This window comes from Geotrypetes seraphini, chromosome 19, assembly GCF_902459505.1.
Source record: "Geotrypetes seraphini chromosome 19, aGeoSer1.1, whole genome shotgun sequence".
In the NCBI taxonomy this organism is placed as follows: Eukaryota; Metazoa; Chordata; class Amphibia; order Gymnophiona; family Dermophiidae; genus Geotrypetes; species Geotrypetes seraphini.
Genome location: NC_047102.1, coordinates 35,520,030 through 35,545,796, shown reverse-complemented (window position 1 = coordinate 35,545,796; position 25,767 = coordinate 35,520,030). Strand labels below are relative to the sequence as shown.

The window sequence follows — 25,767 nt, the reverse complement described above, 5'->3', positions numbered from 1 at the left end:
ATTTACTCCACTCTATCCTGCACCGTTTGTTTTGTGGTTTCCTTTTTAAGAGGAGTATTGGGGTTTCTTTTCTTTGTTTTGGCTTCTAACATATTTATGCAAGGGTTTTCTTCGCCTAAAATTAGGCACGGATATCAGAGCCTAATGGCACCTAATTCATAAAGAGGCGCCTAACTCGAAAACACGCCCATGATACGCCCTAACTACATCCAATTTTAGTGTAGGTGCTTCGGGCTAGGCGCCTACTTTTTATAGAATCTTCTAGGTAGGCGCCTAACTTTCAATCGGGTCAAATTAAAGCCAATTTTGAGGTGTTGTGCCATTAAGCCTATTAAACAATTGACTTAGACGCCTAACTTAAGGTAGACTTTAAAGAATCAGGGCCTTTGTTTTTTTAATTAGTTTTATAACTTTTAACTACTAAAAGCAACGTTTCTCAATGCTAGCCAGTTGAGTCTTCAAGATTCTCACAATGTAAATGTATACGATAGATTTACATACTATGGGGTCATTTTCAAAAGAGAAATTGTCCAAAACCCCCCAGCATAAACCGTCACTTAGATGTTTTAATCGCCAAAATGTCCAAGTGCCAATTTTCAAAACTAATTTTTTAATACGTACGGCAGGGCATTCACCCTCAAGGACATCTACATGTTAAGGGGGCATTTCAGAGGCATGGTTTGAGTGGGATTTGAGTGGGCTTAGCTCTTGGATGTCTTGCAGGGATAATCAAAACTTTTTCAAGATGTCCAGGGTGTCATTTAGACGTTCGGAGTTAGACCAGTTTTAAAAGCAAATAAGGGCCAAAAAGGTACCTAAACTGACCAGATTACCACTGGAGAGATGAAAGTATGGCCCCCTCACACTTTTGGAAACAGGCTACTGAGCTTGATGGACCTTTGGTCTGTCCCAGTAGGGCAATTCTTATGTGAGCCAAGCATAGGTCAATCAAGCCACTGCGACATCACTGATGAGTTTGGCTCTTGGACACTGGTGGAATGAGGCATTATGACATCACAATATGAGCTCTGGAATGTTGCTGCTCTTTGGGTTTCTGTCAGGTACTTGGGACCTGGGTTGGCTACTGCTGGAAATCAGGATGCTGGGCTTGAAGGACCTTCGGTCTGTCCCAGTAGAGCAATTCTTATGTTCTTATATTGCCAGCGAGGTATCACCTATCTTGAGATTTGATTTTCCACAGAAAGTTGGCAATCCTAGTTCATCCTGACTGTTCATTTACAGGAAGGAATACTTACATATGAGAAGTACATTACGAGAGGAATTCATCAAGGGGCACTAATCAGTTTAGCGCGTGCTAACGATTAACATATTCTAAATGCTAAGACATCTTAGCAGCTTGTTGGACATCATAACCAAAATGCCCCCGCACATAGTAGCTAGTTCTTGGTTTCAAACCACCACAGAGAGGAATAACATTAATGATTCTAATTGAAAGGTTGTTGTGAATTAGACATCTTAGCATTTAGAGCATGCTAAATCGGTTAGCACTCCTTGATAAATTCCCCCCCTAAGACCCACAGACAGCTGCTTCTCTCATGGAAACAAGCTGTAAACTTTCATGCATCGCTGTGAATGTCAACGAGAAAAAAAAGATTTTTAACTGTATGCACAGACTTGCACCAATTGGGTGTCATTTTACTGAAAACTATGGGAGGGTATTAGAACACCAAGGGAATAAGTACAGAAAAATAAAAGGAGAGGCCCAGAGACAGAACCCTGAAGTAGCATATAGGTCAAAAGTAGGGTTCCCAGATTTTCCGTTCGGAAAATCTGGACCCCTTAGACCCGTCCCAGGCAAGCCCAGTTGCACGCATCTCCACTCCAATACGAGTACATACAGTATACACGCGTCACATCATCACAACTAAGCCAATGGCTCTCTCTGACACTGCAAGAGTGTAGTGGAAGGGGAAGAAAGCGATTTAAGAGCCAGTTGAAATGCTTTTTTTTTAAAGATGCTTTTGACTGCTAGACATCGTAAAACCCTTTTGAAGACTCAACTACTTTTATAAAAAAATAAAAATTTAAAAACCCACCCCAAAACCCCTCCTTTTGTAGTTTCCCTTGATTGTCTCATTTGCCTTTAATTATTGTATTTCCATCCCTACACTCCGCATTGGTACTGTTTGTCCTGTAAGTCATGTATTTGGTATATGAATTTTTGTCGTAAACTGTTTTTCGAATTGTGCATCGCCTTCAATCAAATTTTAGAAAAACTTGAAAATTGAATACGAGTACATATAGTGTACACACACCACATCACCACAACTGAGCCGATGGTTCTTCTCTCTCTGACGCTACAAGAGTGTAGTGACTGTTCTAAACGAGCGAGGTCTTGCAATACAACTACGTACAGTATTTAGTATTAAAGTTTTTCGATGGCGGAACGAATCGTCTAAGTTTCCATTATTTCCAATGGGGAAATTTGCTTTGATATACGAGTGCTTTGGATTACATGCATGCTTCTGGAACGAATTATGCTCATAAACCAAGGTTTTACTGTAGATTATATCTGGCTAAACTTACTAAAGTGTGTTCCTGTGTTAGCACGTGCAAACAACGCTGTGTGTTGTTAGCAAATAGATCCCATTGTAATTCATATTGTCTGAAGGGTCTCCACTTATCCACATCTTCTGTGGTGGAGAATCCCCTCTTCAGTGCTTAATTTGATATTTTGCTTAATTTGAATTTCTGGCAATGCTTTTCTGACAGAATAATCACAATTGGACCCATTTACTAATAATGCTAATCTAGGAAAAGATTTTGGTACATCTAGCCAGGTATAATCAACAGAGTAGATTCCAAAACCACAAAAAGTTTCTCAAGCAGGAAAATTTCAAGACTTTATGTTTGACATTAAAACTGTTAATACTCTTTTCTTTCTCTCTTGTTTGCATTTTCTCTCTTTATCTCCTACATGCATCACTTCCCCTTTCCTCCCTTTCTCCGTGTGATAGGTTCTATTATGGCGCTGTGGATTCAAACATTACCATTGCTTGCTGTCTTGGCTTTCTTTGCGCCCACCTGCCAGGCTATGGTCAACCAACATCTCTGTGGTTCTCACCTGGTAGAGGCTCTCTACCTGGTGTGTGCTGATAGGGGCTTCTTCTACATCCCCAGAAGTCGACGAGATGTTGAGCAGCCTTTGAGTAAGTAAATAGCCTTTCCTTCATGTTTAGAAATCTGCCTAATTATTTTTTTCATACTGAGGGAAATTGTATTGGGATGTGGAACAGGAGAACAGACACTATTGAGCTTGTATTTCCTGTGTTGTGAGGAAATTTCTCTCCTTGCCCTTGAAGGAAGCATTCCTCTCACCACAGGGGACTACTGATAAAGTTATGTTCAAAGACAGGGAAAGGGCATTTCTTCTACTTTCCTGTCCGAAAACTGAAGCTTACATAGTTGGGAGGTGTAAGGTATATGTTGTGACCTGCCATGGCCAAGCTGGGCTCAGCAAGTGGTCTAACCCAGTGCACACCAACCTCGGCCGAGCGGTTTGCGAGGTTGTTTTGGTAGCTTGGTAAGACTCAAAATAAAAGAGTTCAAAACTTTGGGTGCAATTTTCTTGGGTACTATTTATTGTTTCACCAGCATAAACAAGTGTCAAATAAATTCTCAGGTTTGTATCACCTTGGCTTGAGTCCAGCATTCACAAACCAAAACAAAACAATTGCTGTCCAAAAATATGCCAGAATATAAAAGCCTTATTCCAACAAAATAAAAGCTTATCTTCTGCTAGGCAAAACTCACTTGGAGTTAGGTTTAATGCCCCAAGGGTGGGATCCTCTCCAAATAATTTTCCCTCAGCTTGGAAAGATCCCCTCCCGAGATCCCAACAAAATGGCTGCCTGTGGCCTATATTTAAAGTTCAAAACAAAACTTCAACATTTCCAATAAACTTGAGCAGACTTTACTTTTCCCTCCAGCTTCCTTATTAGCAATGGCTCTCAGCCTATGTCCATCCCTTCAGAGCTGGGCAAATCAGAACATTCTATTTCCATATCCTAGGTAACGTCATTATCCACCATTTCACTATCCTGCACAAACCCAGAATCAACCTTATCATTAGCCTCTTCATCACAAACCTCTGCCTGACTTTGTTGTCATGAGGTGGACTGTTGCTTTCTGGTTCTCTTTGGCTGGAGTCTGCTGCTTTCATTTTGCTGTGTGGCTCTGGTTTTCTGAGGCTTGCCCTGGAACTGTCTCCGTGTGAAAGCTAAACTCTTTTCCTTCATTGCAGGGAGCTGATTAGTCCTCCCTGCAGGTGTGCTAGGGTAGCCTGACCTGACCTCAGAGAACTTCTCACCTGGCCTAAACCAGTTTGAGCCTATTTGGCTGTGGCCAATATGCCATTCCTGCTCTTTCCTATCTCTGGCCTAGGGCTGCTGGGAAATGTAGTCTTTCTGTCTGTTTTCCCACAACTGGTTTAGATAAAGCTAAACCAGATCTGCCTGTTTTAAGCAGGGCTTTAGGAGTCTCCATGCTGGAAGGCTTGGCTTGTAAGTATTCCTAGGGACTGCTTTGGGACTCTCCTCAGCAGGCTTAGGAATACTTCTTTCCTTCTTCCGGCAAGGCTTCCTCGCTAGGAAGAGGGTCCGCCCTGTGACAACGTATATGAGGTACAAGCAGTCCCCGAGTTACAGATGCCTGATTTAAGTATGACTCATACTTAAGAACGCGGTTGCAGCTTCATTGATTTCACTGAGCTGTATTTCCAGTGGCATAGACTCCTACACTTCTGTAGGAGATTCAGGAATGATGCATGGTCACATTAAGAACAGTGTGTGGTTGTTCCTGCTGTATCTTAGAGGGAACACTGGACTAGGGACAGTCTTAAAATCTACAAGTTACATAAGAATAGCCTTACTGAGACAGACCAATGGTCCATCAAGCCCAGTAGCTCATTCTCAAGGTGGCTAATTCAGGTCATTAGCACATGGCTAAAACCCAAAGAGTAGCAACATTCCATGCTACCTCTCTTGATTTGTATCTGGGGATTTTTTGATTGTTATTGATCCAAGGCAAGCAGTGGCTTCTCCCATGTCTATCTCAACAGCAGTTTATGGACTTTTCCTCCAGGAACTTGTTCAAACCTTTTTTAAAACCAGCTACAATTTCTTTGTTCATGTCATTGTCACAGTATCACAAGGAATCATAGGTAGTTTCTGCAATCTGGGTGCATGACAAAACAGTAAAACATTTGCTGAATGTCAGCTGATTTTGCAATTGGATCTGATGTGAATTAAAACTCCAAATAAATTGTTGATTACACTGCACAACAATTTTTTGGTTAAGTCTTGATTCCTGAAAAGTTTTTGGTGATTATGACAGGTACCAACTTGGTATGCTCAAATATGGTTTTGGTTTTACTGCATCACGTAAGAACTATGAGAAATAGACATTTTTATGTTTACTGACAATAAAATATATAGTCAAGTTTACGTTTCGCACAAGCGACTAAATGAAACAGAATTAAAAGTGTTTTGCTCCCGAGTTTCTTTTATATTCAGTGTCTGGTGCATCACGTTGTAGCATCCAACAATAGTCGGCAAGCATTGACGGATTCCAATTGCCCTGGTATCGTTTCTCCATCGTAGCTATGTCTTGATGAAACCTTTCACCGTGCTCGTCACTCACAGCACCGAGATTTGCGGGGAAGAAGTCCAAGTGTGAATGGAGGAAATGAATCTTGAGTGACATATTGCACTTCATTCTCTTGTATGCTTTGAGAAGTTTGTCTACCAGCTGAATGTAGTTTGGGGCTCTGTAATTGCCCAGAAAATTGTCAACAACGTCTTTCAAGGCTTTCCAGCCAATTTTTTCCGGCCCAACTAACAGATCTTCAAATCGCTTGTCACTCATAACATGTCTGATCTGGGGGCCAACAAAAATACCCTCTTTGATCTTGGCATCAGTTATTCTTGGGAACATCTGTCTTAAATAACGAAAACCTTCCCCTTCCTTGTTCATTGCTTTCACAAAATTCTTCATGAGTCCCAGTTTAATGTGAAGAGGAGGCAAAAATATCTTTGTCGGGTCAACAAGCGATTCATGTGCTACATTTTTCTGTCCTGGAACTAACTTTTTACGGAGTGGCCAGTTCTTTCTAGAATAGTGCGACTCTCTGTCTCGGCTGTCCCATTCGCAGATGAAACAGCAGTACTTTGTATAGCCAAGCTGCAGTCCTAGTAACAGAGCAACGACTTTGAGGTCTCCACAGATATTCCAGTTATACCTGGTATACTGGACATACTTTAGTAACATTTCCATATTCTCATATGTTTCTTTCATATGTGCTGCATAGCCAACAGGTACTGAAGGATAAACGTTGCCATTGTGCAACAGAACAGCTTTCAGGCTTAACATTGACGAATCAATGAAAAGACGCCACTCTTCCGGGTTGTGATCACAACCAAAGACCGAGAACAATCCTTCAATGTCACAACAGAAACAGAGACTGTCGACTTGTGCAAAAAATTTGGTTATATCATGATGCCGGTCTCGAAACACAGAAATTTTCGTACCTGGTGATAGCAAACACCATTCCTGCAGTCTCGAACCTAGCAGCTCAGCTTTTGCTTTTGACAGACCCAAATCTCTGACCAAATCGTTCAATTCGGACTGTGTTATCAGATGTGGATCGCCTGATGAGGATGGTTCAAAATCCGGGTCAATGTCACTGTTAGAACCCTGCACTGCAGTTTCTTCATCTGGTTCGTCTAAGGTCCAATCCTCTGGTGGTTTCGGAACTGGAAGACTGTCATCATGTGGCATGGGTCTCATTGCTGAAGGCAGATTAGGATATTCAATTGACTTCTTGTTTTTGGCAGAGAAACCAGACACATTAGTCAAACAGAAATAACAGTCCGTCACATGGTCTTTCTGTTCTCGCCATATCATCGGAACAGCAAATGGCATCGTCTTTCGAGTACCTCTGAGCCAGGCTCTCAGACTAACAGCACATGTCGCACAGCAAATGTGAGGCGCCCATTGCTTGTCTTGATCACCTATTTTGCAGCCAAAATACAGATGATAGGCTTTCTTTACAAGGGCAGTCATCGAACGTCTCTGAGGCGTAAGTGTATATTCCCCACAGATATAGCAGAATGTGTCGCGGATGTTACGACACCGACGAGACATATTGCCCGACACCAAAACGTCTATAGCATCAAGCTTACTTACTGTTATATTGCTACAGCTACTATACTACTATACTTTACTATACTGATACTATATACACACACGGACTATCTATATTAACCAAATGAGCAGGATCGGTGTATGGAAGCCACCATTATAGCATGGTGAGACAGCGCAAGCTCGTTCAGACCTGCCCAGACATGCCCAGGATGTCATCTTCCATAAAACAGCTTCCAACCTGGCTAGATTTTATGCATGGACATACCCAGGCGGCACAAACCGTTGTTGATAAGACACTTATGGGAGAAAAAATTGTTTGCATCCAAATATAAGAAAAAATCACGACAAAATTGAAGATTTCTCTGAAATGGTACGTGATGGGTAATTTTTGATGTAATATTCATGATCAGCACCCAAAATTCTATAAGAAACACCCAGCAGTGTTCAGGAAGCAAAAACTTTGTTGTGCAGTGTTATCTCAGGACCAGAGAGTAGTGCATTGTTGAGTGAGGTTCTTTGGATTTTAGCACTGGAATAAAATACAGTACTGATGGCCTGATTTCTGTAGGCCTCAAGGGCTGCAATCCAGTTGGGTTTTCAGGATAGATCTCATGCATATTCATTGGGGAAATCCTGAAAGCCCGACTGGATTGCGGCCCTCAAGGAGGGCCTTTGACATCCCTGCTGTAGGTGATACATGCCAATAGAAGGCAGATACCAACACCCCTTTTCTTTTAAAAGCGGAGCTGGCTCTGCATGGACATTAGCCAACCTATCTCGCATGAAATTTATAAAATGCTTCTTTGTCTCTAGTTTTCTGCTTAGAGTTTTTTGTTTTTTTTAATGAAGTGAGTTGAGACAGAGCTTGGTCTTTGTTGTTAGGGAGTTGATGTCCGGGCATCCAGAATGATAGAGGAGCCACCCAACTGTTTGACTGGAGAATTCCTTGTCCATGATTCTCAAGAATTATTTGTCTTCTATTGAAACAAAGTCAGTTTGTCATTATCTCTGGTGACTTGAAATACAGAATTTCCTAGGTGTTCTCCCATATCTGATAGAGAGATGATTTGGCTGATAGACGAGCCAAGGCTTGGTTCTCCATAAGTAAAAACCTCTTTTGTCTGCAGATGGTTAGAGTATGGCTTAAGGTTGTACGCTCATTTTCTTGGTCACTAGTGGTATATACTTCCATGCTTCCTCAATAGAATGATGTCTGCTTCATTCTATTGAGGCAGACGTCACCTACTATTACCCATCCCAGGGCAAGTCGATAGGCATATAGAGGTCAGACGATCCAGCAGGTGACTACTGAACTTTTACCAATGTTCATCTCTACCCAACAAAAGCAGAATTTTGGCATTTGAGTCTAAAGGGCTTCAAGTGAGTGTAGTGCTTTACCACCTCTGGCGTGGGAATTTCATCCTGGTTATCAGGTATCTAATTGCACTCAATAAGATTAGGTAATTGTGTCTTATTACTGCCATCCATTGCTTCTATGATCTATTCACTTGGCCCAATAGATGGAGCAGCTGCCTCAGTAACCTGAGGTTGTGAGATTGATTCCCAGTGCAGCTCCTTGTGACTCTGGGCAAGTCACTTAACTCTTCATTGCCCCAGGTACAAAATAAGCACCTGTGTAAAATATGTAAACCACTTTGATTGTGTAAACCACACAGAAGAAAATGGTATACAAGTCCTATCCCCATTACTCTCGCCACTCCTGAACAAATTCTGAGGCTGTAGGAAAAATAATCTCTTTGGATGCTGAACAAATTAAAGAATTCTGACCACTCGAAACTTGTTACTCTGAACATATATGACAGTATACATTTTAACTGCTTTCTTAGGATGCTCTTTGGGATATACTCTGACTAAGCATATCTTGGTACGTGACTTGCACTGAGGCCTTCTCTACACACTTGTGTGCAATTTCACGTGTCTTGCTCTGTCTCTTTCTCTCCGCCATGACTTGACTCAAGAGCTAAGCTTTCTGGAGGAACAGATTTGACTTTGTCAGAATGCAAAGTCCTGACATGTCGATCGCTGTCACCTTCTGTACATTTGATTGTGGTCTTGCAGTCATTAGCTATATGATTGGTTGAAGAGCAGCATCTGTAACAAAGTCTGTATTTTTTTGCAATAATTCTTTGTGTTCCTTCAAGAAGGCTTCTTTCTAAATTCAACATTTTTTGAAAGGATGAGTTTTGTGGATTGGACAACGTCAATTCATATCCTCTACTTTCTAATTAGTAGAAGGATGATAGGAGGGTGTGGATGCTTCAGACGCCACCTCAGTCTTATTGACAGATACAGGATTGCGATACTTCTCAACTGGCTTGTCATACAGGAAATAGATTGATTTGCTTGTTTCTGGTGTGTAGACCATGAAGTTAGGATTTTTTCTCCTCTTTGCCAGGTCTCTTATGACCTTTGTGACGACTTTGAAAGGAATATATCTCCCTTGATTTTCTTCCTTGTATTTTGTGCCCAATGATGACCACTTCTCATTTATGTCATATGGTAGTTTTGCTAAGATGGGCCTTGTACTTCAGGCTGTGACCAACCGCTCAAGGCCTGGGAAGATCTCCTCAGCTTTGGCTGCTAGTAGCTCTTGGAGAAGATCTCCTAGTTCTAGTAGCTTGCGACTGTTTTTACTCGATATCATTGGAAAGTTATCCATTCTTTTGAACAATGCAGAATTGAATCATCAAAATAAGACCGCACCATCTGTAATAATCGTAATACATAAAAAACGTTATGCAATTCCTGGGAAACCTGCAGCTCCTACATAACTCCTACATAAGGAAAGGTTTGTCTACTCTGAAAGAAACCATAGCTCAGAATGCTAAATACATTTAAATGTCTAAGAGAAACTAAATGAAGGGGAAACAGCAGTATTTACTACCTGTATCAATGCTTACCCTTTTAAGGCTTACCGACTGGAGACAGAGCAAGACTGTCTGTTCTCACTGGAGATTAACATAACTTTCCCCCTCAACCACCAAAACAGGGACAGCACTTAAAGGCAATTCCACAGGGTTTGATTATCCAACTGGTAAATAATTGAGTAGCCGTGATAATTATATTCTATATCTGGTTAGTAAAGAAAACATTTTCCTCCCAAATGCATTGATTTTTCAGTCAAGCTACAGACACATTTTGCACTGAAGCCATGCTGCTGAACTGATGCATAATTTTTTAAAAAATATTTCACCACAGAATTCGATAGGTCTTGCTACAGAATCTGCCCGCAGCTTTCTGAAGTGTCTTGTTAGGGATTTATTGCATCCAGCAAATAATAAATGCATCAGATTTCTGAAATGGTTCAGTTTGCTAACAAATACTTAATTTGCCTACTAGCATTCTCCTACCAAAAGTTCAGTGCTGTATGGAAGTGTTGGGTGCAGAGTGGACATCCTGAAAATCTCAGCAGCAAATGAGGAACCAACCGCCTTGTAACAAAACTGCATGCAATAAACAAATCTTTCTGTAAAGCTCTAAAGGGATCAGATGTCTAAGGCAATTCCTCTTCCTCCAGCCCACCTACCACTTGCATAAGTCCTTTTTCCAGTCAAGGGAAAAAACTCTTTATCGTGAATAACCACTAGGGAGCACTGTTGAAACATAATATGAAGACCATCTTCACGGGATCATGGATGGCAGTGAGGAATGTGCGGTTGTAAAGGTGGATAATTAGGATAGGAAGTCAAATATGTTGAATTATTTAAAGTGTGCTCACACTTTTCATTGTTAGTTCCAAGTGGGTCGCATTTAGGCATATTAGGTACTTCCAGCCTCTGTTAACTTGCATTGATTTAAATTGAGATCGTAGTGAGTAATCTAATCTAATCTAATCTTCAATTTATATACCGAATCTACTCCCTAAGGAGCTCGACTCTTTTTACAGTTCGCTAAAAAATGAAACATAACAAGTAAAAACTGTGGGATAAAAACCCTTATCTGCCGTCTATTTCTATGTTTCTATGTTAGTTTGAATTCTGGATTCCCTAGTTCTAAGTCAGCTGCTCTCTATTAAACTATGCTGTACAGCAATACCCCAAATAATAATCATAGACTTTTCCCCCCAAGTTCTTGTCCTGTCAATGGCAGGCATAAACTTTTTTCAAATAGGCTTACTCCTTCTATTTTGTTAAGGGTTATTGTGTTTCCAATGGGGTCAGATTGGAAGGACCCTTCCTCTACAGGTCTTAGGCCCCAATGTTCCAAACCTACGGTGTAGAGAATGACACGGGGGCCATATTTTTCCCTGTCCCGATGGGAACTCATTTTCCCGTCCCGGTGAGTTCTTTTCTTGTCCCTGCTCCATTCCTGAATGCTCTATCCTCATCTGCACAAGCCTCAAACACTTTAAAATCCTAAGTGTTCAAGGCTTGTGTGGTTAAAGCAGGGACAAAAACTCACCAGGACAAGACGGGGAAATTGAATTCCTGCGGGGACGGAGAAAAATGTGTCCCTGTGTCATTTTCTACTTCCGTGCATTTAACAATTGACACTAAACCAGTTCTAACCAGTTTAGCATTGAAGTATTTTACCATTCCGAAGCACATAATGGTTCACCACAGTCTTTCCGTTCTGCTATGCAAACATAGTCAAATGAGGTCATTAATATTAAAACGAGCACTCTGGATGATGCCCTAACATTGCCTGGTGATGCAATAAATGAAGCGCCGACCTTTAACAAGCCAAAATTACTGACAGGTCTGGAGGTGCCAGTAATGTGTTAAAAACACATCTCAAATGTGTGCGTTACAGGCGCGTCTCATGCGCACATGCATCAAAGCGTACATTGGTGAGTCTGGACTTCAGATTCGAGAAATTGAAATAATAGGATACATTTTTCGTATGGAAGGCCATATACTATAAAAGCGTCACAAGTGCGTGTCTTAAAGGCGTGTCTTATGCACAATCGTTAAAAACTTCCAATTGCATGAGATGTGGAATTAAAAAAAAAAAAATCAGGGGCCAGCATATATGTGCCACAGAGGCAGTATAGAAAAAAAGCATTCACATTTGCATGGCTTGCTGCTACTTCTCTGCACCTTCCCTCCCACGCTATAGATGTATATGACGCACGCCTATGATTGATGCTCATGCGTAACTACGGCGCAGATTTTCCTGGCGCACTCGCGCATTTGTGCCTCTATTCGTGAACTACTCTGCACATGCGTCGGTTGCTTTCTCCTATGACCGATTGGATGGGATTCCTGTGGACCTCCGCCAACCTCATTTGTATGCAAAGTTGTTTGAACAAGATACCAATCCAATCCAAAAAGATCCAAAAGGACCAACAGACCAACCATTCAACTACAGACCTATTGCCTCAATACCTCTATATGTCAAACTGACAGAAGGACTAGTAGCCAAACACCTCATCAACTATCTAGATGACCATAATATACTTCACCCCACGCAATCTGGCTTCAGAACCAACTTCAGCACAGAGACATTACTAGGCTCCCTCATTGACACAGCCAGGCAACACCTCAGCACAGGAAAAAAAAATGTTTCTCATACAACTAGACCTTACCGCAGCATTTGACCTGGTAGATTATAACATCCTACTACAAATCTTGGATGCAATAGGCATCTCAGATAAAGTATACTCTTGGTTTGAAGGCTTCCTAAAATCTAGAACATACAGAGTAAAATCAGATAAAGAAAAATCTGAACCTTGGTCCAACCCTTGCGGCGTACCACAAGGATCCACACTATCCCCCTACTCTCTTCATCCTATACACTGCATCTCTCGGAACATACCTAGATAATCTAAGTATCACCACCTACAGTTATGCAGATGACATTACCATTCTCATACCTTTTGATCAACCAAAGACCGCCATGACAAACATACTACACCGAACACTAGAAACAGTAGCAACCTGGATGAAAGATCACAAACTGAAACTCAACGCAGACAAAACTAAATTCATCCTCCTTGAAAACGACAAAGTCCCAACCATAACCAATATAGAAATTAACACAATCAACTATCCCATTCAAACTACCATAAAACTACTAGGAATGAGTATAGACCGATGCTGCACCATGCAACCACAAATAAATAAAACAATACAGAAATCCTTTGCAGTGATGAGAAACCTAAGACAAGTCAGGAAATTCTTCGAAAAAACACAATTCCAGCTTATAGTACAATCCCTAATACTAAGTCTACTAGATTACTGCAACATCCTCTACCTCCCCTGCCCTGCTACAATGACTAAACAACTACAAACAATCCAAAATACAGCTCTGAGACTCATCTACTCATTGAGAAAACATCAACTTACATTGGCTACCAATCCAAGAAAGAATACTATTTAAATTCTACTGTATGTTATTTAAAGCCTTAAACGGAGACAGCCCAACCTACCTGAACAACCGCCTCATCCAATCCACCTCAATCAGACATAGAAAAACACACACCCCATTCGCACACCCCTCGATCAAAGAAGTAAATGGAAAAAACTATACGATGGCCTCCTAGCCACTCAAGCAGCTAAACTAGATAACCAAATCTCCAGTCTACTGATAATGACACCAGACTACAAGACGTTCAGAAAAGAACTAAAAACTATACTCTTCAAGAAATTCCTGAAACAGCCTTAACTTCAAACTTACCGTACTTCCCCCCTCCCTCTTTCCGCTACACTGACACTACATAACCTACTCTTTACCTCTCTAGAAAGGATAAATGTTCTTCCATTGTAACCCTCCATTTTTTTTTTAAATCTCTTTTGTAACCCGCCTTGAATCGCAAGGTAATGGCGGAATAGAAATCTCTAATGTAATGTAACATCGATTATCATTTTCAAATTGACAATTTACTGGGCACCAAAGCGACCCACAGAATTTTAACAGTGATTTTAGAGCATGGGGGGGCCTTAATCTTTGACAGAAAGCTCATAATCTGCACGATGGATCTCAAAGACTGCCGTTTTCTAAATTGGGGGGGGGGGGGGAAGTTCTTTCTTCTGTGATCAGCCTTTATCCTCTTGCCATTTACTATGTGGTGACAGCACAGTTTAGCATTGGTGACACTGCAGAGCATTTTAAGGCGATTACTATGTTGTAGCTCGGACTGGCATTTTAATTGCAATTTAGTTAAAAAATGTGGCAATAGGAAAATACAGCTCAGTTATGTCTAGTTTTCAAAAAGAATGTCCAAAACAGGGTGTCCACAATGTGCAGCGTATTTCGTGAAATATGCCTAATGCTGCAGGAAAAATATGAATACGTGGGGATATGTCCAGCAAGAATAGGACATTTTACTGTACAAAGGAGCTAGTTCGGAAAAGAACAGCATTCACTTAGAACAGGGGTGTCCAATGTCGGTCCTCGAGGGCCGCAATCCAGTCAGGTTTTCAGGATTTCCCCAATGAATATGCATTGAAAGCAGTGCATGCACATAGATCTCATGCATATTCATTGGGGAAATCCTGAAAACCCGACTGGATTGCGGCCCTCGAGGACCGACATTGGACACCCCTGACTTAGAATGAGGGTGATTTTGAACACCAGAGACGTAAACAGTTCCTCTTGTAATCACTCCTCCAGTTTCCTGGTCCAAATAAGGAGTTAGCTGTGATATGTGCTTTTGTAAATGTAGACAAGAGAATTTTGTGTGTGTGTGTTATGAATCTCAATGCAACAGGAAATTCACGTATAATTTTAAGGTACACCCACACTGTGTCCCCTTTCAACTCTGTCTACACTGGAAACATACCGTCTATGAATAATTGCTGCCTATACTTGTTTGCTGATTTCCAGGTATAAATCAGGCTAATATACTTTTTAATAGTGCTTAATCCTTCCAAAATCACCTCTTAGGGCTACGCTCACTCTGACACTGGTAGAAACCAGGCATGGCTTACATCAGTAAACTCTTTCTATGACAGTCACAGGCAGAAGAAGAAACCACGTGTGGAGAGAATGGCCAAGTGAGGAATTGGACGCGGTGTGATGTGTAGACATTCTAGACCACAGGTGTCAAAGTCGGTCCTCGAGGGCCAGAATCCAGTCGGGTTTTCAGGATTTCCCCAATGAATCTGCATGAGATCTATTTGCATGCACTGCTTTCAATGCATATTCATTGGGGAAATCCAGAAAACCCGACTGGATTCCGGCCCTCGAGGAGGGACTTTGACACCCCTGTTCTAGACCAAACCTTTCCCGTGGTCATGCACCCTTTCCAATAGTGCAAATGAGGTTTTCCAGTGAAATCACCTCAAATACATCTTCGCATTTCATAATTGATTCGATTCCTTATGTATGTGGATGAAAGAGGAGTAAGTCGTGTTGTTTGATATTAAAATCTGAATAGGTCACTCTGATTGGACCTTATCTGGGTAACAATCCCAGCAAGCAACCGTATGAAAGGATCGAGCCTATGGCTGTTATGCTGCAGACCATGGTCAGAGTACTATTCTATTTTTATTGTTGATTTGCAGTGACTGGACCTCTGCAGAATGAGCTGGACACTCTACCGTTCCAACAGCAGGAGCACCAGAAGGTGAAGCGTGGGATAGTGGAGGACTGCTGCCACAGCACCTGCTCCCTGTATGAGCTGGAGAGCTACTGCAATTAGTGGGGGAGAGAAAGGGGAGGTTTGGGGGTAGGGAAAAAGAGTGGGAGATTGCACTTTTGGTACTGCACCTTAGAAGAGTTTATTAATAATAATAATAATAATAAAAAAAACTTCTGCTGTGAATGAAACTCTGTTGCCGTGTTCCTTTTATTTCATGGGGCTCAATATACAGCAGTGGTCTCAAACTTGTGGCCTGGGGACCACATGTGACACCCATTGCCCCAGGTACATTAGAGAGATTATGAGCCCACTGGGACAGATAAGGAAAAATGCGCGAGTACCTGAATGTAAACCACTTAGACTATAAATAATAATAATAACAGTTTATATACCGCAGGGCCGTGAAATTCTATGCGGTTTACAATGATTAGAAAGATGCTACAAATTGAGTGGAACATACATAGTTAGAGATTAGTGGCTAACAGTTTAAGGGATCAGTTTTGATGGGAGAGATTGTACAGATTCGTTTCCTAGGTACTTCAAGAACAGGTATGTTTTTAGGTGTTTCCTAAATTCACTATAGTTATTTGCGTGTATAATCAGTTTTACCAGGTCTTTGCCCCATAAGGCTGCTTGATACGATAGAAGATGTTGGTGATGTCTTTTAAATTTACATCCTCTAGCCCAGTGGTTCCCAAACCTGTCCTGGAGGACCCCCCAGGCCAGTCGGGTTTTCAAGATAGCCCTAATGAATATGCATGACAGAGATTTGCATATAATGGAGATGCCAGGAATGCAGACCTGCTCCATGCATATTTATTAGGGCTGTCTTGAAAACCCGACTGGCCTGGGGGTCCTTCAGGACAGGTTTGGGAACCACTGCTCTAGCCGACAGGGAGACGAACTTCAGGTGTGCGCTTCTCTTATGTCTGTTGGTTGAGAAGGAGAAGCTTTGACAACAAATCCAGCAGTGGGGTGGTGTATTCGATGATGAACTTCTCCTGTCCGTATCCATATGCAGCAAGACAGATCGGAAGCAAGTAGGCATACCTTATACCACATTCATATCATCGGAGTACAGGTCTTGCCTATCTCGAGGGGAGCGGAAGACATCTTATAGGGCAGGAGTGGGCATGCCGGTCCTCGAGGGCTGGGATCCAGTCGGGTTTTCAGGATTTCCCCATGAGATCTATTTGCATGCACTGTTTTCAATGCATATTCATTGGGGAAATCCTGAAAACCTGACTGGATCCCAGCCCTCGAGGACTGGAGTTGCCCACCCCTGTTATAGGGGAACCTAACAAGTAAAATGAATAATTACCATGATTGTTGGTTCCGATGAACGTGGCTGTTGGGCAGACTGGATGGACCATGCAGGACTTTATCTGCCATCATCTACTATATGTCCAGCTCATGCAAGTCTTGCAATTGGCTCTGGTACCTAGTTCAGAGTAGCCACAGTGCTGGCTTAGAAGTCAGGCTAGTTCTATTGCTTTAGAGAGGGTACAGCATGGGGGAGATCAGAATCTCATCACGAGTCATAAAGTGACCCACTTTCCAAACGGGATGAATTGGGACATATGAGCTTGAACAAAGCACATGCTCACAAATCTCCAGCTTTCGACAATATATCGGTGTGGCAAAAGAATAAAATCCTAAAACACAAATAAAGACTGCATTGCTATGTTAGAAGAGTTAATACGAGAGTAATACGAGATCATGTTGGTTTTTGAAAGAGTTGCCTGAAAAGGTACAGTAAAACAAAGAGCATGCTAAAGGAGCATAGAAGGCTATCGAGAAAACCTGGGCAGTGGCTGAGTAAAGGGGGTGCAGGGGGTTGCGGTCCGCCCCAGGTGTGGTTTCTCTCTGCCCCCCGCTTCTCTCCTTGCTGCGCGTGCACCCCTTTGCCTTCCCCCATACCTTTTTTAACTTCCCTGGCGCGAGGTTGCAGCCCGCGTCGGCATCGGCGCTCTCTCTGACGCCACTTCCAGGTCCTGCGCCTAAGAAGTGACGTCAAAGGGCGAGCCGACACCGACGTGGGCACGCCACTCACACCGGAGAAGTTAAAAAGGCACAGGGAAAGGGAAGGGGCACGCGGCGGGGTGGGGGGTGCGTGGAAGAGGGCAGCACCGCCCCAAGCGTCGCCTGTCCTTCCTACGCCACTGGCTGAAGGAGTCAGAGAAGTCAGTCAGGACAGAGATATTTGTGAATACAGTAAACCATAGCTAATGTCATTGAGCAAGATCAGGGGTAGGCAATTCCGGTCCTCGAGAGCCGGAGCCAGGTCAGGTTTTCAGGATCTCCACCATCAATATGTAGGAGATGGATTTGCATGCTCTGCCTCCTTGAGATGCAAATCTATCTCATGCATATTTATTGTGGATATCCTGAAAACCTGACCTGGCTCTGGCTCTCGAGGACCGGAATTGCCTACCCCTGAGCAAGATGATAGAACTTTTTCAGACAAGCATACAAGATGCAGGCTATGTTTATTATTTAAGTTATTTCATGTGGTTAATGTTACCACCTTTTTACAAACCAAGGGACCCGACACGGTCCGTGTTTCGGTTAACACGCCTTCATCAGGGGTTTAAGGTTAACAGGGTATCAAATTAAACCGCAGAAAAGAATAAACCTATATGAATCGGATAAAATCTTTTGCTTTGACGCGCAGCTCCTGGTTGGTGTAGCCCGACTTTACTACAGCAAGAGGCGGTCGGAGCAGATCGCGAATGAGCGAGTCAGCGATTCGCGAACCGCAAATTTGCGGGGGAACACTGCATTCTATATCAGTGCGCCTAACTTTTAGGAACGCCCACAACCCGCGCATGCCCCTCCCCTGGTCACTTCCCCTTTTGAGATCTATGCACTGGAATTTATAGAATATGCTTAGAAAGCTGAGCTTGCAGAGTTCTAATTATTCCTTGCTAATTGTCAATTGCAAGCACAACTTTGGTCACGCTATACAGAATCTGGGCCATAGTGCAGACTCTTTAAGCAAAATGTGCACTCATTCATTCATGATCAACAACAAAAAAAACCACAAAACATTTCTGGCTGCCCATGCCCTTGTAATTAATGCAAATCAACGCGTGACCTTGAAAAGCAGGATAATCGGTTTTGTTTTCCCTCTGTAAGGTTCTGAAGACAGAGCATTCCCTATCTCTTCCCCCCCCCCCTCTTTGTTTTCCTGCGTTATCGATTCTGTACATTGACAAGATTAAGTCATATCTCAAAGCTACAGTATCAGAGAGAAATGTTTGTGGCAGACGCTTAAGGGACTGACGTCATCTAAGGGAGAGAAGAAGAGGATGACATCCCTGTCTTCTCACTATGGTGTCACTCTCTGTCCCTGAGGCGAGTTGACATAGGCTAATTGAGGCATTCAACTCCTGTGGGCTGCATGTCTGGGCATGTTACAGTGTCTCAGGAGGTAGGCACAGTCCTCAGCATAGACAACACTGCAGGCTCTAGTCATTTCAAATGCTCAGTTAGTCTATTAGAACTACATTATTCTAGGACCAGGTCTAAAAAATGCCACAGGGACAAATTTTTCCCTGTCCCGTCTCTGTTAGTTTTATCGCTGTTTCTCTCCCTGCCCCATTCCTGTAAGCTCTGCCTTAACCACACAAGCCTCAAACACTTACAATATTAAAGTGTTTGAGGCTTGTGCAGATGAAGATGGAGCTTGCAGGAATGAGGCAGGGACAGGAAAAGAACTCGCTGGGATGGGTCGTCCCTCTTTAATTATGCAGGAAAATATGGTAACAAACATACTAAAGAAAAGATCTTAACCCTCCACTGCCTACCAGCGATAGAGAACGTATATGTAAACCGCTTTGGTAGCTCAACAGAAAGATAGATCCCACCATGGATGGAGGGCAGACGAGGAGTTAAGAAACACAGATCTTTGCTATTATTCAATAGACAGTGATGAGAAATGGAGCACTAGATAACTGTCACCTCCTCTTTTATTTACCACACAGCACTCTTTCTCAGCTCGGTCCTGGAGCACCCCCATGCCAGTCAGGTTTTCAGGATATGCCCAATGAATATGCATAAACTGCCTCCATTATATGCACATTTCTTTGAAGCCTATTCATTGGGGACATCCTGAAAACCAGACTGGTACTCCAGGACCGAGTTGAGAAACACTGGACTATACAGTACGCTATGAGGTTGTTTTACAATGACCTAAGACAAAACTCAGGAGCGACCCATTGCAAATTAAAGCACGTTTGTCTGGAGCTGACTTTTGGCTCGCAGGAGCAACTGGTGGTATGCATTGCACATAATAATCACGGAGCTCCTCTAATGGAGGGTTGCAGCCCAGCTGGGGATGGGAGCAGAAAGTCCCTCCTCCCGTGCGTTGTGTTTCAGAAGTGAAGCACATAAGGTTTATAAAGAAAAGTGACATGTTCTTTCGGCATGCGCAGCTACGCATATGTGCGCATGTGTTTCGAGGCTGAAGGAGAGGGGTGTAATGCAGAGTGCAGGGTCATTTAGTGAGGGCTAATTCAATGACAAACACGTTGGGTGATGGTGAGTAGAGGGAGCCCACTGCTCCAAGGCCCTCAGTCCCTTGGGAGTTCCAAAAACATCCTCCACTTTGCTCCGTAAACATAGTCCCATTGGTTGGGTGTTGTCCTAAAAATCACCTTTCACTGGTGACATTAAAAGTGCACACAGTAAGAAACAGAAAAGGAAAATGCTGATTCAGCACTCAAAAGTGTCTGTTCTGTCTTGTGATTCTCTTCCTCAAGGCCTAGCTGGTCATAAAAACTATCAGCTTCCTTGGGCTCACTCTACCCTCACGAGAAAAAAAAAAATCTCCTCTCTGGCCTGGTTTTTGCAAGGTCTAATATTGATGGATATTCCATCCTCTGTGATAGGGGTGGGCAACCACAGTCCTCGAGGGCCAAAATCCAGTTGGGTGTTCAAGATTTCCACTATGAATAGGCATGAGGTTGATTTGCATGTACTGCTTCAATTGTATACTAATAGATCTCATCCCTATTCATTGTGGAACTCTTGAAAACCCCAACTGGGTTGTGGACCGTGAGGACGGTGATGATCCACCCCTGCTCTACGATATCACTTCATTAACAGCACAGGCTAGGAGCACAGACTCCAGAAATTTCCTCAGGATAAGGTACCTTTGCTCCTCTTGTTCCTCTGCTATGGAATGTTTATAGATTTTCATACGCGAGAGGCATTCATCGATTTAAACTTTCTCTTCCTTCTAGGAAAGGAATTCAAGGAGTTAAGAATTTGAGCAGCTCTCTGGCATTTAAATTTCCCCAATTATGGAATGAACTTCCCCTAATTTTGAGGTGTCCCAGTTTCTTCCAACTCTTCCGTAAACTTTTAAAAACTTTTTTATTCGTTAAATATTTTGAAAACTAACTCTCTTGTATTTCAGTTTGCTTTATTTTTAAAAATTTATTGTTAACCGCGTCAAGCTTCCTTTGGTTGAAGACCCAGTATATAAGGTTAAGTTTTAGTTTAGTTTAGATGAATATCATATATTTATGCTACAGGGAGGAGGAGATTGGGGATTGATGAACATAAGAACATAAGCAGTGCCTCTGCTGGGTCAGACCAGAGGTCCATCATGCCCAGCAGTCCACTCACGGGGCAGCCCATCAGGTCCAGGACCTGTATAGTAATGTAATGTAATGTAATGTAATTTATTTCTTATATACCGCTACATCCGTTAGGTTCTAAGCGGTTTTCAGAAAATATACATTAAAATTATAAGTGAGAAAGGTACTTAGAAGTTCCCTAACTGTCCTGAAGGCTCACAATCTAACTAAAGTACCTAGAGAGTAGTAAGGAAGTGCAAAGTAAGGAAAGAGAAAAAATGAGAAAATAAACAATCTAACAGAACTATGTACTTTGAAAGATAGAAGAGAAGAGATATAGAGGAGGAACTGTTGAAAAAAGAATTCTGGAGAAATTTAAAAGATAGAAATAGAACAAAATGGTAAAGCAATGAATAAGATTACAAATAATTCATAAAACTGGAAAAAAATTAAAAGTAAAAAATATTGACTTCAATCCACAATTTCAGCTTCCAGGTAAAGAATGAATCGGATTGGTAGAGAAGCTTTAATTTAAAAAAAAACCCCAAATAAACCCGGTGCATTGCATGTTTATAGACTAGAGTAAGGCATGAGTTCTGGAGCCACAGAGTTGCATAGAGCTTTCAATCCTTAACCTCCGTATCCCTGACATCCTGTTTAGATGGTAAGCTCTTTGGAACAGGGACTGCTTTCTTCCATCTTTGTGACTTTGCGCTGTAGACACAATTAACAGGAGCGGTAACAGCGCGGTAGTAGTTGAGGGGGGCGGCCAGCCCTGCAGCCCTTTCTTACGCTATAGTATTCCTCTGTCTATACCCTTCTATCCCTTTTTCCTTCAGGAAATCATCCAATCCCTTCTTGAACCCCCAATACCGTACTCTGTCCTATCACACCCTCTGGAAGCGCATTCCAGGTGTCCACCACCCTTTGGGTGAAGAAGAACTTCCCAGCATTGGTTCTGAATCTGTCCCCTCTTAATTTTTCCGAATGCCCTCTCGTTCTTGTAGTTTCGAAAGTTTGAAGAATCTGTCCCTCTCCACTTTCTCTATGCTGTTAGATTTTTTTGTGGGATGCTGTGTGCACAGTCACCCAATAGGGCAAAGAACCTATTAGAAAAACAAATGTTGACATAGCAATGAAATAATACTTTACAATGATCAAACTTCTCCATCTGACACTTGGGATATTTCTTTAGCAGAGCAGACTAGAATGATTGGATGGGCCAATTCTGCTATCTCCCTCTATATTATTAGGGTTAACAGACGTCCGGATTTCCCCGGACGGCTTTTCCAAAACCCAACACTTTGTCTGGATTTTGAAAAGCTTGGAACAAATCACCGTCGGGCAGGAGGGCATCCGATGCCATGCGATGACATCACGTGCACGTGACGTCATCGCATTGCGCCCGCGGATGCCCTCCTACAGATGAGCGCAGGTAGTGGGGGGCGGGCCTAGGGCGGGATTGGAGGGCGGGACTGGGACATAACGAGGCAGGGATGGATAGAACTGGGTGGGCCTTGGGGGCGGGTCTAGGGGTCTGGATTTTCTAAATGGAAAATTGGGTAACCTTATATATTATAGTCCTGGATTTTGATTGAAGGGATTAGGACTACCTTTTTGTAGTTATACAACCATACTCAAAGCAGTTTCCCTATCTGTCCTAGTAGGCTCACGATCTATCCACTATACCTGGGGCAGTGGAGGATTAAGTGACTTGCCCAGGGTCACAGAGAGCAGCACAGGATTTGAACCCACAACCACTACACCACACTCACCACCTTTCTGTGCAAGTACTTTTTCTGTCCTTAATGGACTCATAGCCTAACAGGCCAATGTTCAGAGCACTAACGCCAGTGCTACAGGCAATTAGTACTAGACTGGCACCGGCATTAGGCTACACATATGTCCAAAAGGCACCAGGCCAAGGAACGTGGGCGCTGAAGAACAGTACAAATAGCATGTAGATGTTTAGCTGTTCCTTTCCGATACTCAGAAACGGCGCACCAATTAAACCCAACAGCAGCTTGGAGCTGGCATTAGGAGAGGGTTCCTTGGGACCTCCATCGTTGGCCAACTCCAGTTAATCGCCAGCCTGTCATTCCGTTCCAGATTTTGGTTTCAGTGGCCATAGAAGAACTGGAGGAATTTGGGCTGAGCGCTGAACTTCCTGGCCGAGACGGGGAAAGCTCAGCTCTTCAGTGCTTCGCTTGCCTCCTTTCCTGCCTCAGAAAACAGCAGGGATAAAAAACAGAAGCAACCACTGCACTGGTGGGGGTAAGCTGAACCGACGAGTGCATTCCGAGACTGTCCTCTTCCCAGGTCCCTACTTTGACTGGACATGCGCACAGGAGCTTTTCTTACGCTCAGCTCTGGTGCACATAATTTGCATGCGATTAGTGCTGAACATTGGGAAGTTATTTTTCCGTGCTGTCCCCTGTGGTATTTGTGAGCGTCGGCTTGTAAGTCTTGTGCCTGGGGCAATGGAAGGTTAAGTGACTTGACCAAGGTCACAAGGTTAAGTGACTTGACCAAGGTCATAAGGAGCTGCAGTGGGATTTGAACCACAGCCCCCCCTGCTTCTTTTGCTTGCCGTTCTAACAATTAGGCCATTCCCTCATATCTTTTCCCAGCGAATCCCGAGCCAGCGAGCTAATCACAGAAAGTGGCAAAAAATAGGATCACCTAAACGTATCGCCTGCTTCACTGCTGAGAAAAGGCTAGTCCCAATGGTTTGCATCTCTAAACCTTACAGAAATCCTCAAGGGTATCTTGACCCCAGCCACTTTCATGGTTTTTCAGGTCACTCTAGTTCTTTCAGTGGGTGAAACCGGTGCCTCATTCTTCACTGTCAGGAGCTTTGTTCGTGGGGAAGCGAAGGAGGATCCTGGGGGAAACGCAGGAGAGGATTTCTGTTTTTGGACCACCACTGATGCTAAAATTAGAATGCGAGTGAGAGAGGAGGTCAGAGAGATGAAGGGCCCAGATGAGCTCTCGGTTTCTCTTCCTCTTTGGCTTCCGCTTCGGCACAGCTGGATCACGGGCAGATGTTTCCTTTTAAGAAACCACCACAGACAGCTAACAGGGCAAAGGTTCCCTGCTCTGCCAAGCGTCCTCAACATACTTTCCACATTGACCCTGCCAGTTTTGAATAGGCAAGGCGACGAAATAAAATCAACCCACGGATTTGTCAAGCAAAATAAAGCAGAAATGGTTGGCCCTCTAGAAGCCCTTGTTTTCAGAGGGCGGGCAATGCAATGCTGAGGTTCACACGTGTGTCCTGAGCACAGGGCTAGACAGTTTCAGTTGTGCAGTGCCAGATATTGATCAGTAATTCAGGTTAATCGAGGCATGAACATGCTTAGTCACATTCAGCCCCATGTGAATCTGTTGTCAGAAGAACCTCTCTCCTCTGTCTATGTAAAGCTGTTATTTCTTAGCATTTCTGAGGGACGGAATACAACAGAGGGCAAGCAAAGTTCAAGATTGCAATGATCAATTTACAAGTCATGAATTGTAGAAAAGCAGAAAAAAATACCATCGGCATTCCAATTAAGTTTCAAATGACACCCACCAGTACATTTCCATTCCAGTCTTCTACACATAAGTGGAAGCCCTGCCCATCTAAGCCTATAGATCCATCCCCTCATATTTACACACTGTGCCACTTATTTGTGGTCTTACTTTTGCTGGTGAGTACATGGCTGGTGAGTACAGGCTTACATGTGTACGTGATAATAATAGCTTTATTTATATCCTGTCATACCTTTTCAGTTCAAGAGGGTATACAATAAGAGATGCTGTAAGGACAGCGAGGTTCCATCAGTTAGGGAAAGTGTGGAAGACAGTTGAATGAGCGGGGTGGTAGGGTAGGAAGAGGCGAGAGATGAGCAGAATTGAAGAATCAGATAAATTGTTCGAATAAGTGGGTTTTTAGTGATTTTCTGAATGAATGGTATATTGGTGTGTTCAGGATTAGGTCACTCAGGGTGTTGTTCCAAATCCCTGCTTGAAAGGAGAGTGTCCTGTTGAATCTTTTGAATGTGCATCCTTTGGGAGAAGGAAATGTGAGTGTGATTCTCTATGATGCGTCTGTGCGTTATAGAATCGCGCTCAGCTGGATGTCTAAATCACACCTAAAGTTAGACGTCTTTTACAGAATCTAGCTCAAAGTGGCACCTTCTATAAGAAGTGCATAAAGTTAGACGTCTAAATAAATAGGCACCTAAAAAGTTAGGAGCCTAACTTAACTAGCAAATTGGATTCAATTATGAGCTTTAACAAAAAAAAAAAAAAAAAATTCATTGGGTGCGATTCTACAAAAGATAGGCTTCTAATTCCAAAGTAGGCGTGTGTAGGGGTAGAGAAAGACTTAGGCACCACTAGGCATGATTCTTTAAAGGACTTAGGTACCACAAGGGTCATTTCATAAATAATGCACACTATGCGAGGAGTGTGTGGCGCAGTGGTTGGATC

The 25,767-nt window shown here is 42.8% G+C and overlaps 1 protein-coding gene and 1 long non-coding RNA gene across 3 annotated transcripts in view; one reads left to right on the top strand and one right to left on the bottom strand.

The window, feature by feature from the left end:
• The window catches only part of LOC117352115, a 51,123-nt gene that overhangs the window by 8,234 nt on the left and 17,122 nt on the right, over positions 1 to 25,767 (bottom strand). Inside the window, exon 1 of one of the 2 annotated variants that reach the window (XR_004537580.1) lies at positions 4,110 to 4,245. The exons of the other annotated variant lie outside the window; for it this stretch is intronic. This is a non-coding gene — a long non-coding RNA (uncharacterized LOC117352115). Of the gene's footprint in view, positions 1 to 4,109; positions 4,246 to 25,767 lie in introns of those variants that run through there. 2 annotated transcript variants of the gene reach the window in all.
• Positions 2,987 to 15,769, top strand: LOC117352114 (insulin-like). Its single transcript, XM_033928248.1, has 2 exons — positions 2,987 to 3,170; positions 15,633 to 15,769. The coding sequence occupies exons 1-2, from the start codon at positions 2,987 to 2,989 to the stop codon at positions 15,767 to 15,769; spliced, it is 321 nt and encodes a 106-aa protein (XP_033784139.1).